This window comes from Saccostrea cucullata, unplaced genomic scaffold (assembly GCF_032062105.1).
Source record: "Saccostrea cucullata isolate Sc308-1 unplaced genomic scaffold, CSIRO_AGI_Scuc_v1 ctg14909, whole genome shotgun sequence".
NCBI classification, from domain to species: domain Eukaryota; kingdom Metazoa; phylum Mollusca; class Bivalvia; order Ostreida; family Ostreidae; genus Saccostrea; species Saccostrea cuccullata.
Window position 1 is genome coordinate 2880 of NW_026927358.1, and position 16689 is coordinate 19568.

The following is a 16689-nucleotide window of genomic DNA, read 5'->3' on the forward strand; positions in this document are numbered from 1 at the left end:
TCTTTTCTGAATACCATGAACAGCAAACTATTCATATCATCTATAAGGAATTATTTGAAGTTATACTCATCATTACAGTATTGTAAATCATAGGTACATTTACATACTAGTATAAATCTCAAAACTCTTAATGCATGTACATACAATAATGGGGTTAAATAAAATTATGTTTACATTGCATACTTTATCGGAAAATCAATGTTTAAGAAAAACTCAAGCAGTGAAAATCTTTAAAAGAAAAACGACATTGATAGAAACATACTTCATTGTCACTTTAACAGTATTTTGATTAAATTGTGTATTTCAAGTAGTTATATAGAAGTTATGGCTTAAAACCAAAGTTGATGTACTCTGTCCTTCCCGTGATGTCTGTGTTATTTATCTCCATATAGTGAGTCGTCTTAATTGCAGTATTATCATTAGGATTGTCGTGCTGAATTTGACTATACTCGTTACTGTCTTTTGTTCTCAGGATGGTTTCGTAATTTTGTTCTTTATTGTTTGAATGAGAGCACTTGCATTTCCTCTTCAATACACAGATACGCAACGCCATGATCATCAAGGTAATAAACACAAATAATATAACGACTGCTATCACAGTTATGGAAATGTTACTATCTGTAAAAGATATATACAATGAACTTTGAAGTATTATTAAAATAAACTTTAGATGATGCTTTCAAAAGGATTATCTCTTCCATCTGATGCTGATTCAATTCTTTTTAGTATTACTTCTTGTTGAACGAATTGTACATATAAGATATATTTTAGATAAAGAGCAAAATAATTTACAAAAAAAAAAAATCAAAGACCACTTACGATTTATAATGATAATAAAGCGATGTATTAAATATAATTGATGGACCCTATTTGAGAAATGAACAAATAAATAATGAAATAATTTCATGAAAAAAAAATCGTACATTATCGTGTTTAAAGGTAAAAAGAAAAGGTACCTGCACTGGGATTATTTCGGTAACTTTTGTTTCACAGAAAAATCCGGATCTGCCATGAATACAATCTCTACACTGACCTGTTGTACGAATACAGACGCCATCCTTGCAAAATTTACTGCATGTCATGTTACATCTTTCACCATAAAAGTTCCCCTCACACTCTGAAGAAATTTATTTTTTAAAAGTAAAAGTTTTGAAATAAGAATTAAAATTTTATTTCAGGTTTAAGGACAGGTGATATTTTTTTGGAGGGGGAGACTTAAAATCATGTCACAATTTTAGAAAAGTGAAATTTTTTTTTTTAGTTTTTTTCTCTTAAGAACTGGAAAATGAAATAGACTTAGATTAAATATTAATTAGCAATATTTCATTAAAATTACAAATTTGGATAAAAAACAGTCAGTTAAGGTTTATCGGTGAAAACAAATTTCAGAATATGTTACCTAGGTGCTAAAGATGTAATATGTATATAAATGTTAATCTTTATAAAAATATACCAAGCCATGTGAATTAAATGAGGAAAATCAAATGACAAAAATCAGCAATATTACATAGGCTGATTTTTACCATTCTGCTTTTCCAAACCAAATTAACCTGGCTTGCTATATTTTTCTTAATTTTATAATACACTTTTAGCAACAAGGTTACATATTTTGAATTTTTTTTTTACCTGTAAACCTTTACTGAGTGTGATTTGTCTATTGTTTTTTTTATTGAAACATTACCAATATTTTCCATGTCTATTTCATTTTCCAGTTCTTAGGAGAAAAAAAATCTAATAATTATCCACTTTTCGAAACCTGTGACATGATATTAAGTCTCTTACAGAGAAAAAAAAATGTTTGCAGCATCTGTCCTTAAAACACTTTAGTATTACTTTAGAAAGAATTATTTCCTAAAAATATTGAAGTCAATGGATAAAATAATGATAGTAATGATTTAAAATGCTTAATATTTTCTATGTTAGAAAAACAAATTTGTAATAACTTCTGAACTCGCATATGAAAATTTGCGTACGAATGATCCCCTTGAGATAAATGTCCATTTGATAAATATTAATGGGGCCTACCATTACAGGTCTTCCCGGCCAAACCCTCGATACATCCTTCAAGACACTCCCCTGTGACGACGTCACAAGATGTACTGTTTTTACAGTTAGGAATATTGCACGACAACCCACAATTCAGACCAAAGTATCCATTTACACACACTATAAAAATAATAATATTTGTTATTTTATCGAATAAAGACGCCTCCTTATAATAAATCTAATGGCCTTATTCTCTCTGAATGTTTCAATGTTGAGTGTGTATTTGTGTCTTTAAAATGAAGAAAATTAAAGATACATATACGAATTTCTATATATTGATTCTAGAACATACCTCGATCACATTTATCTCCGATCCATCCAGGAGAACACTGTCCAGGGCATGATCCATTCACTTTGTTACATATATTGTTTTCAAAACAGTTTCCGCATTTGAAAGCACATCCTTGACCATAATTACCAGACGAACATGCTTGACCAAAAAGGAAGACGCAAGTAAATTCATAACTGATTTAAAAGTAAAGGGAGAATATTAATTGATATTTTTCATATACTGCTGAGACATACCACAAGATATCGTCCGTGCTATCCATGCCTTAGAAAAATTACTTTTCAAATTTTGACTGTAATCTTGAATATTTGCAACATGTTTGGCGACTTTTCTAACACTGAAGAGTTACACAAAGCTTAATTATTGCTAGCCAACCTTGATAATTCAATAATTAAATATAATTATGAAAAAGTTTAATATCCACTGGTTTTGAGATAAAATAGCCATCCAAGTTATAACAAGAAGGTAAGTGTACACCATACCTGTTTCACAGCTTGCTCCAGTGTATCCGACTACACAATCCACACATTCACCTGTCTGAAAGTGGCACGAGTTATTCAAACAGTTTTTCGGACACTGTGTACAGTTCACACCATAAAACCCCAAGTCACAACCTGTAAATATGGATAGCCAGAATACAGATGAGGATAATGCGTTTTCATTTGAAAAGGTTTTTTTTTTTTTTTTTGAATAATTTTCACCTTTATAATTGATTTTCTTTACAATGTAGTATTCTTTGAAAGTAGCATTAGCCTAACTTAGTTTTTTAGTACATTAGGGTAACATTTGACCAGAAAGAAAGTGCATGAATGCGATTAGATGGAGTAACTACGTTAACAATTTCTTAAGAAAAAGGTAGGTCATTGATAGCATAATATATGCTAGTTTCAATGTATGTATTATTTACAAAACTTTCGAACCATTTTTTTTTATACTTTTACATGTGCTGTTGGGAATTATCTTTCATTAAAATTTTCACTTTTCAAATTCATGTTTACTCTATGTGTAATTCTTTCAAAATAATTCGAAAAGCGTAAATACCCCTGCGAGGTGAAATTCATGATTTCAGGAACTTTTATGAATCGTTCATGAACATTCATGATGTTTTCATGACTGGTTCATGACTGGTTCATAAAGATGGTTCATGAACTTTATTCATGAATATATTCATAAAATGTAGTTCATGAACAAATGATGAATATTTATGAATATTGGTTATTTTCATTTTAAAGACAGAAAAAATGTAGAGTTCAAGGTATTATGAATGTTCATGAATTTTCATGAAGACAAAAATGATTGACAGAAAACACTCAATACTCTCATAATACAACTTTTGCATGCAGATGCAATTGTTGAACAAGCCCCTGGTATAATATATGTTTAATAATAATTATTTCACCATCTAAAAAAAAAAAACATGAAATCTCTATAAACATTTAGTGTTTTTATTTGATTTTACTGCATCACAGTTGACAGCATATTTTTTCAAATTCATTACTTGAGTTTCTTCATAATTTAAATTAAACAGTTATATTCATCATAATGTGCTTTAATTAATGTCGTTTTTCACCACACAACTTTGTTCGACCGAATTTTCTCTAACATCAAACTTTAAACAAGTTGTTGGAAAATGAAACATTCTGGAAAATGAACTTTGTGAGCTTAGTAAAAAACGTTTTATAGTTTATTAACAACTTTAAAAATTATATCACTTGTCTGTACTGTACCGTATTATTCCTGGATCGAAACGCTATATGTACATTTCATTTTGGTGCAGTTAAAATGTCAAAAGTTTCCCTTGCTCCGTGCTTTAATGATAGAGCACAGACTGCATGGTTGTAAAGTATCTATGATCCACATTCGTATTTTGTAGTTTTAATTCCTATGCGTCTTCACAGCTCAGAATATTCTGTCTGAGGGCGAGAGATTGTTATTATCACTGATAATGTCATAGGGGGCTGCCATACTTGCTATACGAAACTAAAAGTCAATACATGTATAATTTATGACGTAAAAAATCGAATTCTTCATTGATAAAACTTTTTTTGATATAAAATATTGTATTTTCAGTGAAAAATTATTCAGATAGTGTTTGTAATTTTTTTTTAAACAGAAATCTTGGAAATTCGAAACTAAGGTATTTCTTAGCTCTACCGTACATTTTTGAATAGGCGCAAACTTGTGAAAACGCGCGAGACGTTGGAATTGGGAATTGTAGTGTGGAAGAATCAGTATTTGTGATCTATTATTTGCATAGTCACTGTGCCGTTTTCGTATTGCATAATTTTATTTCGATCGGGTTCAATATTTTGTATATACTAATTATGGTAGCCATGCGGTTTGCCTGGCGTTTTGGCTGTGAAGTTTGGTGATGTTGGCCTCCCTAAGGAGTAAGCTTAATGTTGTTTTACTTGAAAATATATCGAACTTGATCATCTGTATCTAACAGTATTATGCAATATATTTTATTATGTTTAAATTCTGCAACTACAATGTTTTGTAAAACCGCGCATTTCCAGCATGCGATAGGCATAGGCCTGTTCAGCTCATATGTTAAAGTTACGCATTTAATTTTGTATGATTTGTATGATTTTGATATTTTGTCAAATTCTTATTATGCTTTTGTAATTTGTAGTTTTTCACCCTCTCACAAGGTGTGTCCACTCCAATAAACAATACAGTCACTGATCTTTGTCAACTTTTTAAGAAAATAACAGAATATGAAGAAGGAAGACTATACATATAGGATTGATCTACTTCAGAACTGGTGAGTGACAAAAAATGGAGACAATCACTGAGTCAGAAATCTGTCTGTAAAGGTTACTGTCTATTTGTAAAAAAAACAACTAATTAAAGAATATTATAATAAATTAATATGGCTCTTTTTTTAATGCAATTACTTTTTGTCTAACTTTGCTTTGAGTTTGGATCCAACCATATAACATACATTAATTATAGACTGATACTCAAAACATTCATAGGCCTAATTGATCTACAAAATGGCTGTCCAAGAAAATAGGCTTAAATTCCACTCAGAATGTTTTATTTGGAAGTGTCTCTGATGCAAAATTAAATGAAACTAAAATGCAAGAAAATACAAAAAAGTCATGTTTTACAATCATGGGTACTTTCAGAAAATCTTTCTTTTTGAAGGAAAAAGAGAAGCAGTTCACAAATGTTGATGAGCAGAAGAGAAGAAACTCTGGCTGCACAAAAATCTGAGCTCTTGAAAAAGAAACAAAAAAAGAAATGGAAATATGAATGATATTCAATCAAAGGATCCAAATGATGAAATTCTAGAAATTCCACATGGAAAGACAATAAGGATTTTACCCTGGTGCTGAACAAACTTTTTTCCTAGACTGGAATTAAAAACTGTTCAATTTCTGGCATTAAAACACAATTTGAACATGCTGAAGAAGGACCCCCCTCTCCTTTTGACCAAGTAAGGTTAAACATTCTGCAAAGAGTTGCATTTGAATTGAAATTTTTTATACTTTTACCAGGAATGAACTACATTACTCATATACTATGGTTTAATGTGTCAGAATTGTCTATTTTAATTTTATTAACAAAGATGTTGTTGCCATGGTTGGAAAACAAACATTTCTGTAAAATCTTTCAAGATGCTGTATTATAAATTATCTACTGTTACTTTTTTAGCATGACTTCATGCATTTTCATGAATAAACATGAATAATAATATTTCATTTTTTGTTTACGAAAAAGCAAGAATATTCATGAATGTTAATGGTTCATGAATTTTATTCATCCATGAACATTCCTGAAAAAATTCATCAAATTATTCATGAATAGTTCATGAAGATCCTATGAACTTATTATTGGACATTCTTGAAATGATGAATCTTCATGAATATGACTCTTCATGAATTATTCATGAAAAAAAATATTCATGAATATTCATCAATTTTCTTTCATGAATAAAAATTCATGATTTGAAAATGTCCAATAATAAGTTCATAGGATCTTCATGAACATTTCATGAACATTTCATGAATTAAATTCATGAAAAATTCAAGGAAATTCATGAATTATTCATGATCGTCTCGCAGGGGTAATAATAATTATGCATTTACATTTTAGAAAAAGTTATTTTTTAATTGAAGTCATTAAGGAATATTAGCCGAATATGAACTAAAACATGAAAATTACCATTAACTGCAATTTCGCAAGCGGCAATGTATGAGAATTCGGAAACACCTGGAAATGACGTCAAATTCCTTGTGTTGTAAAAAGTGATGTAGCGACCGGAAGTAACACAGTCAATAGTGACTTTAAGAGGTGGTATTTGTTGTATGTCATGTTGGTAACACAGAGTCCCTGACCTCCAGTCTTCTGTATCAGATACATATACAGAAAATCCAGACAATGTATTCCCCCCTGTAAAAAAAAAAGTAAAATTATTTATAAATCTAACAATCATCAGGTTCAAGAATAGCCATGGTCTAGCCAGGTTTACATGTATCTACTGATTTATGCTGAAATTATTATTTGATACATTCGTTTAAATATTTTAAATATTAGTTTCAGACACACATTTCTTTGATTACATTTCATTTGAAAATGTATCTCGCCAACCTTACTTTTACATTTTACAGCTACAGCCTCCATTGATGAACAGCCTTTTAGTTCTTTTGGACATCTATTCATGTTAACTTCATTCCCTTCACAGTTAAAGACATATTCATAAATTGAAGCCAGAGAGCCGGCTTCATAATACGTGTAGGAAGGATTATCTCTAAAAGAATGTAAAAAAAAATGAAAATATAATTTTTCTTAAAATAATTCATATGACGGGAAGTTTAAAACGAAAATAACAGTGATTAAAGGAAAATTAACAATACCTGACATGTTCTGAATAATAATAAAGTGGAAACATTTTATTTTTTTGCATTTAAAGTAAGTATTTAAAAAGAAAAGTATTGAAATAGGAACATTTGTCATTAAATGTTAGATTAAAAGATCAAAATGTTTAATACAAGGATTAGGGACTTTATTTTCAATTCTTTAATTTTTTTTCAAAACCAAAGACATTTTTTGTACATTTAATTGTTAAATGTACAAAACCTTTCAATTCATTTTTAAAGGTTAAATCTACTTCATTTTCTCCGCCTCATTCTTTTTTTTTCAGCAAGTCAGTTTCTAATTTTGAGGTCTTGTCAAAATTAAATCAGTTACGTTCCACAAAAATGCTTTAACGAAAAAAGTATTTATATCATCCCAAATGATCAATCATGCATGACAATGACATTCTGAGATTGAGTGTTTTGTACGATTTTCATGCCACAACTATAATCAGTAAAGCAATATTGGGTTTCTCTAATTCATATGAGTAAATCAAAATTAGATACTTACGGTAGAGATCCCCATGCCAAGCACACGACCTGGGCATCTTTTTCATCAAAGCTATCTTTACAAATGCTTTTACTTGGTCTGGCGGTTTGGACTGGTCCCTCTCCATCAGAATCAGAACGGAGGCCAGAGTCAGAGGATAGTAATGTGTATGAACCGAAACCTACTGTTAATAAAGTAGTAAGTTTATTAATTTTAAGACCTCAAAAATTCAAAAATTCTAAATAAATTTATTAAATATATATAAAAAGCAGGTGCCTTAAAATACGTTTAAGCATATCAATACAATTCAAACTACATGCTGTCGTGTTGTATTTGTCATGCACTCTCCGTCATAATTGCGTAACCAGAGAAGAATGCACAATTATTCTATAATTTAAGGGGGTCGAGTGGGGTTTTATTGTGTGAAAACTACAATTGCGAAACTCTTCATTTCATACCATATATAACTCACATTGGCTTCAGTGTACATGCCAAGATTTGGGAAAGTCTACCGTCCAGTTATATTTAAGGGAGTGTCTCAAAATACATGTACATTTACTGTAAGATTAGATAGAAAATACCAATTTTTGCGCTTCAAAACAAATTATACAAATACTACAATAATATTTTTATTTAAATTATGAAATTTAAAGACTGATACTATAGTGCACATTATTTGTAAGAAACAAAAAATTCTACTTCTTGTTACCAGAGGGGGCATCTCAATATGCCAAAAATGAACGTATTTTCCTGTTTTTCTCGAATACTACAAAATATGACGGGTGCAAAGCAAAGGATTTATAAGAAAACAATACTAATAATGGAGATAATCTCAAATTTCTATGTTTTAAATTTCAATAGCGTATTTTGTTACACTTTCTTTAAAAACATTTTTATTACTACTTTCTTTGAGATCTTCAGGTTTCCATAGCGTCAAAAACACACTGTACATGTAACACCGTCAACCTACCTATCAATTGCAAAATCGGTTAAAAATCAGTTATTCATGTATGAAATTATAATTACATTTTAAAACCTGTAATTCCTTAATTTTGTTTAATTGTATCAATTAAGCGAAAAAAGTTACAGTTAATACGCTTCATTTTACTATGATTCACAAAATATTGCGCAATGAAAACCACAGTCGCCCCCCTTAAATCCAGCATAATACGCTCAGGTGAATATTTTCTGATGACGACGTTGATGTGACATCACTGACGTTATGAAATGACTAGAAGATGCCTATATACCTTGGCCTACATCTTATTTTTATCGATGTTTGCATGAAATTTTGAATGTGTGTTATTCAGAGTGTCCAGATAAGTTGGTAAAATTAATTTCGTTGTATTTTACTCATCTGGACCCTTTATCCCAGTCGCGGTCTGATATACCACATTCATTTCCAGTTTGATATTACGGAATTCAATTATTTTAAATATATTAAAGACAGCATTTTTGAAAGAGGGGGTTGGGGGTTGGGAATATGGGTGGGAAGGGGTACTTCTTTTTGGCTCATACGGTGTGCATGTAATTGCTTTTTCTTGTTTTGTTTTGAATTTTTTGTTAGTTTCTTTGTTTGGTTGTATGAATCCAATGCTGCTCTTAAACTTTCCTTTATATCAAAAATAGATATATGAACGATCCTGTGCTTTGAAATGGTAAATTGGAGGAGGATTTATTTCTGCATGGTCTTTAATGTTAAATATTCTTTACAGAAGTGCAAACGATAGTATTGTTCTCCTTCCAAGCTCCAAAATAATTTTCAAAAGTTTACAGATTTAAATGATTTTTCAAATTTATTTACTGTGAAATCACACATTTTTGTGTGGGTTTAATTTTCGTAGTCTTCGAGGTATGAAGAGACCCACGAATTTATGTTCACCAAGAAATGTAAAATGTTACATATATAATTACTAAACAATTCTCCATCCACGAAATCAAATCCCCATGAACCAAGAGTTATTCCTCGACCCATGGAAAATGAACACTACGAAAATATGTGATTTTATAGTATATATCTTTATAAATTTTCCTAAAACAGGATTTTTTCAGAAAATAAAGAAAAATTAATTTATAAATTTGGAAAAAAAATTGTGTGTATGTATTTCTTTTAACTCTAGAAATCACCAGAAAACGGAAAATATTATAACCCCCCCTCCAAATAACTTTCTTTTTACAGGTAACATCGACTGTAATTTCATAAATTAATAGAAAGGTATTAAAGTTTCACGGGGAGGTGGAGTGGCATATCTTTACAAACAAAAAGATAAATATGCTCATTTCTTTCACAAAAAAGTGTTTTCAACTTAAATACAATGTAAAGTTTTATGAATTAAATACATTAAATTTTTTATCCAAAAAACAAAAATGATTTCAAAATGCTTACAAGTCCCATGAACCATCGTTATTGATGCAACATTTTTATTCTCCCCGAGGTCTATCGTTAACAAAGCCTCCTTCTGACCGGAAGCTGTCAGTGCGCATTGCAGCTGGTAAATACTCCAGTTTCCGTCCACAACCTTACTCGGTGCAAAGTAGTCCTTGTTGTATCTCTTACTGACTGTCACAGTTTTATTAAAGGCGAGATTTTCTTTGTCAAATATAAATTAAAATATTGACACCATATATTGTATGTTTAAAGTTATAAATCTTTTCCATACTTTTTATCTTGGTCAATTAAAAGTTTATTATGTTTAGAAATGAAAAGAATCTTACCGTACAGATGAGCTCTATCAATAAATTGGCAAGAGACAAATAATATGTACAATACTTTGGAGTCCATATTAAAAAAAAATACGTGTCGTGACTGTCGTCATAAAGAAGTAAACTTCCGCAATGGATCTACAAAGTTTATCTCCTTTGAAGTGTTTCATAGTTTAAAGTCATCATTTTGTACGTAAAACACTTTTTGGTTTGACATAACAGTCTTGTTTGCAAATATACTCTGTCATTAATTTACAAGGCCTGGGGTATAAAGGCTTTGTATCTAGAATATAAGTGTTTTTAAAAAATACCAAACACATTTTTATCAACCTACACTTAGAAACAGGCAATGAAAAAAGATTTTTATGCCTCAGCATATGGATTTTGATAGTGGTTAAATACCTGCTAAATATCTCATAGATATCTCAATTAATAAAATAAAACTATACCAAAAGGACTCTTAAATATATTACATGTATATGGTATATATAGAATATCACACTGCTGTTTTGATCTCGGCCCTGGTATCAGCCCTAGCGGTTGGTATCGGCCCAAGCCCGGAGGGCGCGGGCCGAGACCACCCGAGGGTTGATACCAGGGACGACATCAAAACAGTGGTGTGATGTTGTTTATATCATATATCTAAAACCAAAGAAAAGAACAAATATTTTGATATTTTTTTTATCATCACGTTTATAATTTTGTCATAACAAAATATTAGAGTTATCTTTCTTTATTTCGATGTTCCTGGAGATGTTGCTTGACGGTGAATAATCAAATAGAGATAGATTTGCCTGGTCTGGTCATTACAAAGAATAGTCCTGGTGTTTTGAAATATTTCATTTCTGAGCACATTAGATAACACAGATTTAAAACGTCCAAAACTTAAAAATATTCTACTTTCACTTTGGATCGAACTGGGGTTGACGGCTCAAGTAGAGAGTACGGACAAAGTAGTTCGGCGCAATAATTTATATTTGTATATTCTTACGCATATTTCGGTCGGAAAGTATATGTGTACAAAAGAGGTAGGGAGGTACACAGCTGGTTGATGGCAGGTAGACGGGTCGGCAAGTAGACAGGTCGGCGGGTCGGCAGGTAGATGGGTCGGGATCAGCAGGTAGACGGTTCGGCAGGTAGACAGGTCGGCAGGTATTCAGGTAGACGGGTCGGCAGGTAGACAGGTCGGAGGGTCGGCAAGTAGATGGGTCGGGATCAGCAGGTAGACGGGTCGGCAGGTAGACAGGTCGGCAGGTAGATGGATCGGGATCAGCAGGTAGACAGGTCGGCAGATAGATGGGTCGGTAGGTAGACAGGTCGGCAGGTAGACGGGTTGGCAGGTAGTCAGGTAGACGGGTCGGCAGGTAGACAGGTCGGAGGGTCGGCAAGTAGATGGATCGGGATCAGCAGGTAGACGGGTCGGCAGGTAGATGGATCGGGATCAGCAGGTAGACAGGTTGGCAGGTAGACGGGTCGGCCGGATTTGTTATCGTTACAATTTGTAAACCTGAGATTTATAGTGAATATTTGTTTTGTTTACAATATATATTTAATTAAAAATGGCACATTAAATGAAAACTTGGTATTGTCTTACTGTCAAAGCAAATAAAGGTCCATTGTTTCAAAACATGACTTGTTGCTGTCCTAAAAGTAAACAAGAGTTACCTCTCTTACGTCACAAATGCTATCATTTGGCACACTTTTTAAAAACAATTTTCTCAAAATTCTAATATGAAAAAATATTTTTTAAAGATTCTGGTTAAAATTTTCAATATATAATGTTTCTCTTTAATACTTAAATATGAATTTTACTCTTAATTCACACAAATTAAACAGAAATAATGATTTGAAATTTGAGGGCGAGACAGCCCCTTAACGACGGGCCGAGACAGAGATATCTCAGCCCTGAGGGCGAGACAGCCCTACTTCTGAGGCGCTGTCTCGCCAAGTCCAAAAGGCTTGTATCACGGCTGATACACTACTAGGTGTATGATATATTAATATACATGTAGAATATAATATAAAATAGCAATCAAAATTCGATATTCTTGTCACATATACGAGAGGGGAAATTCAATAAAGGTCAACATCATTTCACCATTTATACCCTGATAGCATTTTAAGCATAATGAAAAATACTGTTCCTTCTGATTACGTAGAAATTATTAAGAAAATTTTTAAGGATGTAGTGATTTTATTTTTTCAAATGAGGTTTTCTAATAAAAATTATATAACATTTTTATCCAATTGTCTTTTAAATTGTCACTTCGGGATTTTTAACTAGAATGCATGAGCAATATGATGATATGAGAACAAAATATATGTTATAAGTAAATCAATTTTTGGAAAAAAAAATTCATTTAAGTGGTCAATATGTTTTAATCCACCTATATCCAAGAGTCCGGTAGTTTCCTCTTCTTAGAATTATATTGCTTGTAGGTTTTTGAGATCAATCTCTGTTCCTTATTTGAAACTTACAACTGATTCTAAATTAGAAGGCAAATTGAAAAATCATGAATTATAATCAAGAGAAAAAAAATCCTAGAAGGAGTATTTCCCCATCCCTGTATTCTTTTCTTCGAATCATGGTTTATGCCCTGTTTGCGAATTTCTAATGAATCTTTCTTGTTTCTTAAAAATTAAATAAATAAAAAAAAACTTAATATGTTTGTTTAACATCAATAACGAGGTTGACAAGTAACAAACTACTCGATTCATGTTTAATTTGTACAAAACTATTTCGAGTACTAGTATATTTATAGTTTTAATTATTGAGTCAGACGTGAAAATTAAATGTAAGCATACTGAATGTGATTTTTTCCCCCATACCTATGACTTATTTCCTTCACATCAAATAAGTTGCAATTGAATACCTTTCAAACGCCTATCTGACTATTAATTACAGAGAAGAAATAAAGATATTGATTTGAATGATTCACATTTCCTTTTTTAAATTTTCTTTGATCTTTATTTATTGAAGTGCTTCTTTGATATTTTGCGATATTGTTTGTTAATAAGAATTTCCTCCCATTCTAACAATATAATCAAACAGTCTTTTAACTTGGGACGGTGAATTTTTCTTTGTTTTAAAGGTAATTCGTTATATCTTCTAGCTACGGAATAATTTTAAACCAAAGGAGACTGAAATTAACTTCATTATAAACGACATTTCCATTTTAGGCATATTCACTATAAGCGTGTTTATTGTATATTGCTATACAGGGATTGATTTCAAATTCCCTACAAATTGCATGTGGTTATAGAAGCTATGGATTAGAACTAAGGTTGAAGTACTCTGTCCTTGCTTTGATATGTGTGTTATTTAACTCCATATAGTGAAACGGCTCAAGCCCAACATTGTCATTGGGCATAACATGCTGAATTTGACTATACACATTACTGTCTTTTGTACTAAGAGTGGTTTCGTAATCTTGTCCTGCATTAGTAGAATGGGAGGATTGGCATTTCCTCTTCAGGACGCAGGCAAGAAAAACCACGACCATTAGGATTATAAACAAGGATAAAATGACGACTGCTATCACAAGTGAAGTAGTTTCTGTAACAAGATATAGTAAAAAAAAAAATGTGAAATATTTTAAAAACAAACTTGAATAATGAAAAGAAGTTTGCCTGTTTCCTCGGCCCATCTGATTTTTAATGCAATTATGATATTCTTGGAACTAATTATACAGCTGAATATGTTTAAAAATGTTTCCTTTGTGTATTGCTTGTGTATTGAAACGTATTTTAATGTATAAAGATCTGTCAAACATTTATTGTAAGATTTGCTTGATATAGAACAAAAATTAGTTTACTGGACAATGTTTGTCAAAAATATTTTAAAAGAGTGGTATTCAAAATGTTAACTAATAAACTAACACCTCCTCCCCATCCACCAAAAAAGGATATGATCGATTATAAACAATTTTTTTTTATTTTGGTAAATAAAGAGAATAAATCATGCACATATACCTGTTAAGGGATTATTTTCTACAACTTCTGTTTCGCAAAAGAGTCCGGATCTGCCATCAACACAGCCATGACATTGACCTCTTGAAGGATCACAAAGCCTTTTCCCTACAGTATTCATTGCACGTCATTCTACATTCTTCTCCATAGAAGCGCCCATCACACTCTATGATAAACATTATGATATCTTTTTTATTCTTGTGGCCTGTTCTAAAGTCATTTATCATATTGACACCTTCACAACATGTAACATATTGGACAATTAAAAAAATGTAATGATTAGAAATGTTGAATGTTTTTCATCTTAGCTTGAAACAAATTTGCCAATTTTTTGTTTGCTTGTTTTTTAAAAAGAAATTAAGCAGATAACTAGCGACATTAATCCATTATTGTAATGTATTGAATTCAATAGAATCATGCCGTTGTGATTTTACAAGAGTTTATTTTTTTCATATAAAATAAGTAATTTGCATGGAAATCAATGACCTTTGAAACCGCCTTTCATAAAACAGTAAAAAAATAATCTCGTTCATATCAATATCTGTTCAATAGATACTAAAGGGCCTTACCACTACAGGTCGTCCCGACCCAACCCTCAACACATCCTATTTGACATCCTCCGATCACATGGTCACATGATGTACTGTCTTTACAGTTAGGGATGCTACATGGCGACTTACAATTCAGTCCAAAATATCCAATTTCACACACTATGAAAGTAATCATTCTTGTAATAACCCGGTATACTAGTTAATGAAGAAGTTTCTAAAAAAAAAAAGCAAATGACTGACCGTATTCCATCTGAATATTTAAATATTGAATGTTTATTTATGACATACAATCAAATTACGGAAAAGGTCAATTAACTAATAGGGATTCATTCATTGATTATGAAACATACCTTGATCACATTTATCTCCCCTCCATCCAGGAGAACACTCTCCAGGACAAAAGCCATTCATATTATTACATACACTGTTATCAACACAGTTACCACATATGAAATCACTTCCTTGACCATATATACCAGGAGTACATGCTAAATCGAAAAAGAAAGACACAAGTTAAAATGTAAATGCATAAGAAATTTGTGTGGGGAACAATATGTAAGCTCTCTCTCTCTCTCTCTCTCTCTCTCTCTCTCTCTCTCTCTCTCTCTCTCTCTCTCTCTCTCTCTCTCTCTCTCTCTCTCTCTCTCTTAAAAGTAACATTTTATATAGACAATACTGCAGAGTACTTTTTAAAAATGCTGTTTTTATCACGGTGAAGATTCACTGACATCAATATAGAAATAAGAATAGCACTCCAAGGAGGAAGAATTTTTTTATGTTTTCTACACAAAGGTTTTTTGTAAAATAACTTTTGAAAACTGGAATTGTTCAGATATATCTAAGTTAAACCCTGATATATAGTACATGTATACACTTACCCATGGTTTTTGAGTGGGATAGTTCTTTCATCAAACCCGCGAGACAAACAGTTAACGTTTAAGGTTTGATGAATGAGAAACTGCATTATACACCTATTTACTAGCTATGAGGACAATAGCAAGTTTATCGTTCCCCAAGACAGCAAACTATTTCCCGAGGCGAAGCCGAGGGAAATAGTTTGCTTTCGAGGGGGACGATAAACTTGCTATTGTCCGAATAGTCAGTAAATAGGTGTTTTATTATACCGATGCTGACTTAACTTTTGTTAACTTTTGGGAGTCCAGGGTACAGACAATTATGATATTCCATATTATACCGATGCTGACTTAACTTCTGTTACGTCATAATATATACGCGTCACAATCCGTATAAAACCAGAAGTTTTTCGAGATGAAAAGCGAGGATAACAGAATGCTGCCGGTGAATAGTTTGATAACTATTTCACCATGGGCAGATAGCACAAAAACTATTTCACGGTAGGGGCTGTTTGGAAAAGATAGCATGTTTATTCGTCATATTTTTATATTGAACAAATTCACAGAGGTATAATAAACAGTGTTATTTTCGCTGTTTTACACTTTCTAACAATTTTGCCCCGTTTCAAATTCGCCAAGTCACAGTTCTGTTTAAGAATTTATACTGTGTTCTTTGAATTCACCCCGTTTTAAATTCACCCACTTTTAACAAGGCCGAATGGGGGCAAAAATAAAACTGCAGCGAATATTTCCCTGTATATAGTATTCAACTCACAACCAGTGGATATTCGTTTTATGATACTGCTGTATGTCATAATATCTGAGTTTAAATTTTCTGATACAGTTTTTAATCTAAGCATGAAAAAAAGCTTCACTAAAAACCTCATAGTCATGAGAATTTATCATTCTATACATTCAACAC

The 16689-nt window shown here is 31.7% G+C and overlaps 1 protein-coding gene across 1 annotated transcript; it reads right to left on the reverse strand.

The window, feature by feature from the left end:
- Positions 1 to 956: 956 nt before the first annotated feature.
- Positions 957 to 14483, reverse strand: LOC134274194 (protein eyes shut homolog; the record flags this gene model as incomplete). The annotated part of the gene is made up of 10 exons (XM_062756448.1): positions 14366 to 14483; positions 13794 to 13949; positions 10077 to 10280; positions 7712 to 7874; positions 6940 to 7094; positions 6509 to 6736; positions 2818 to 2949; positions 2339 to 2476; positions 2026 to 2166; positions 957 to 1117 (listed from the first exon to the last, which is right to left on the reverse strand). Coding segments are annotated over exons 1-10 (1596 nt in total), but the record flags the coding sequence as incomplete, so codon positions are not given.
- Positions 14484 to 16689: the final 2206 nt, after the last annotated feature.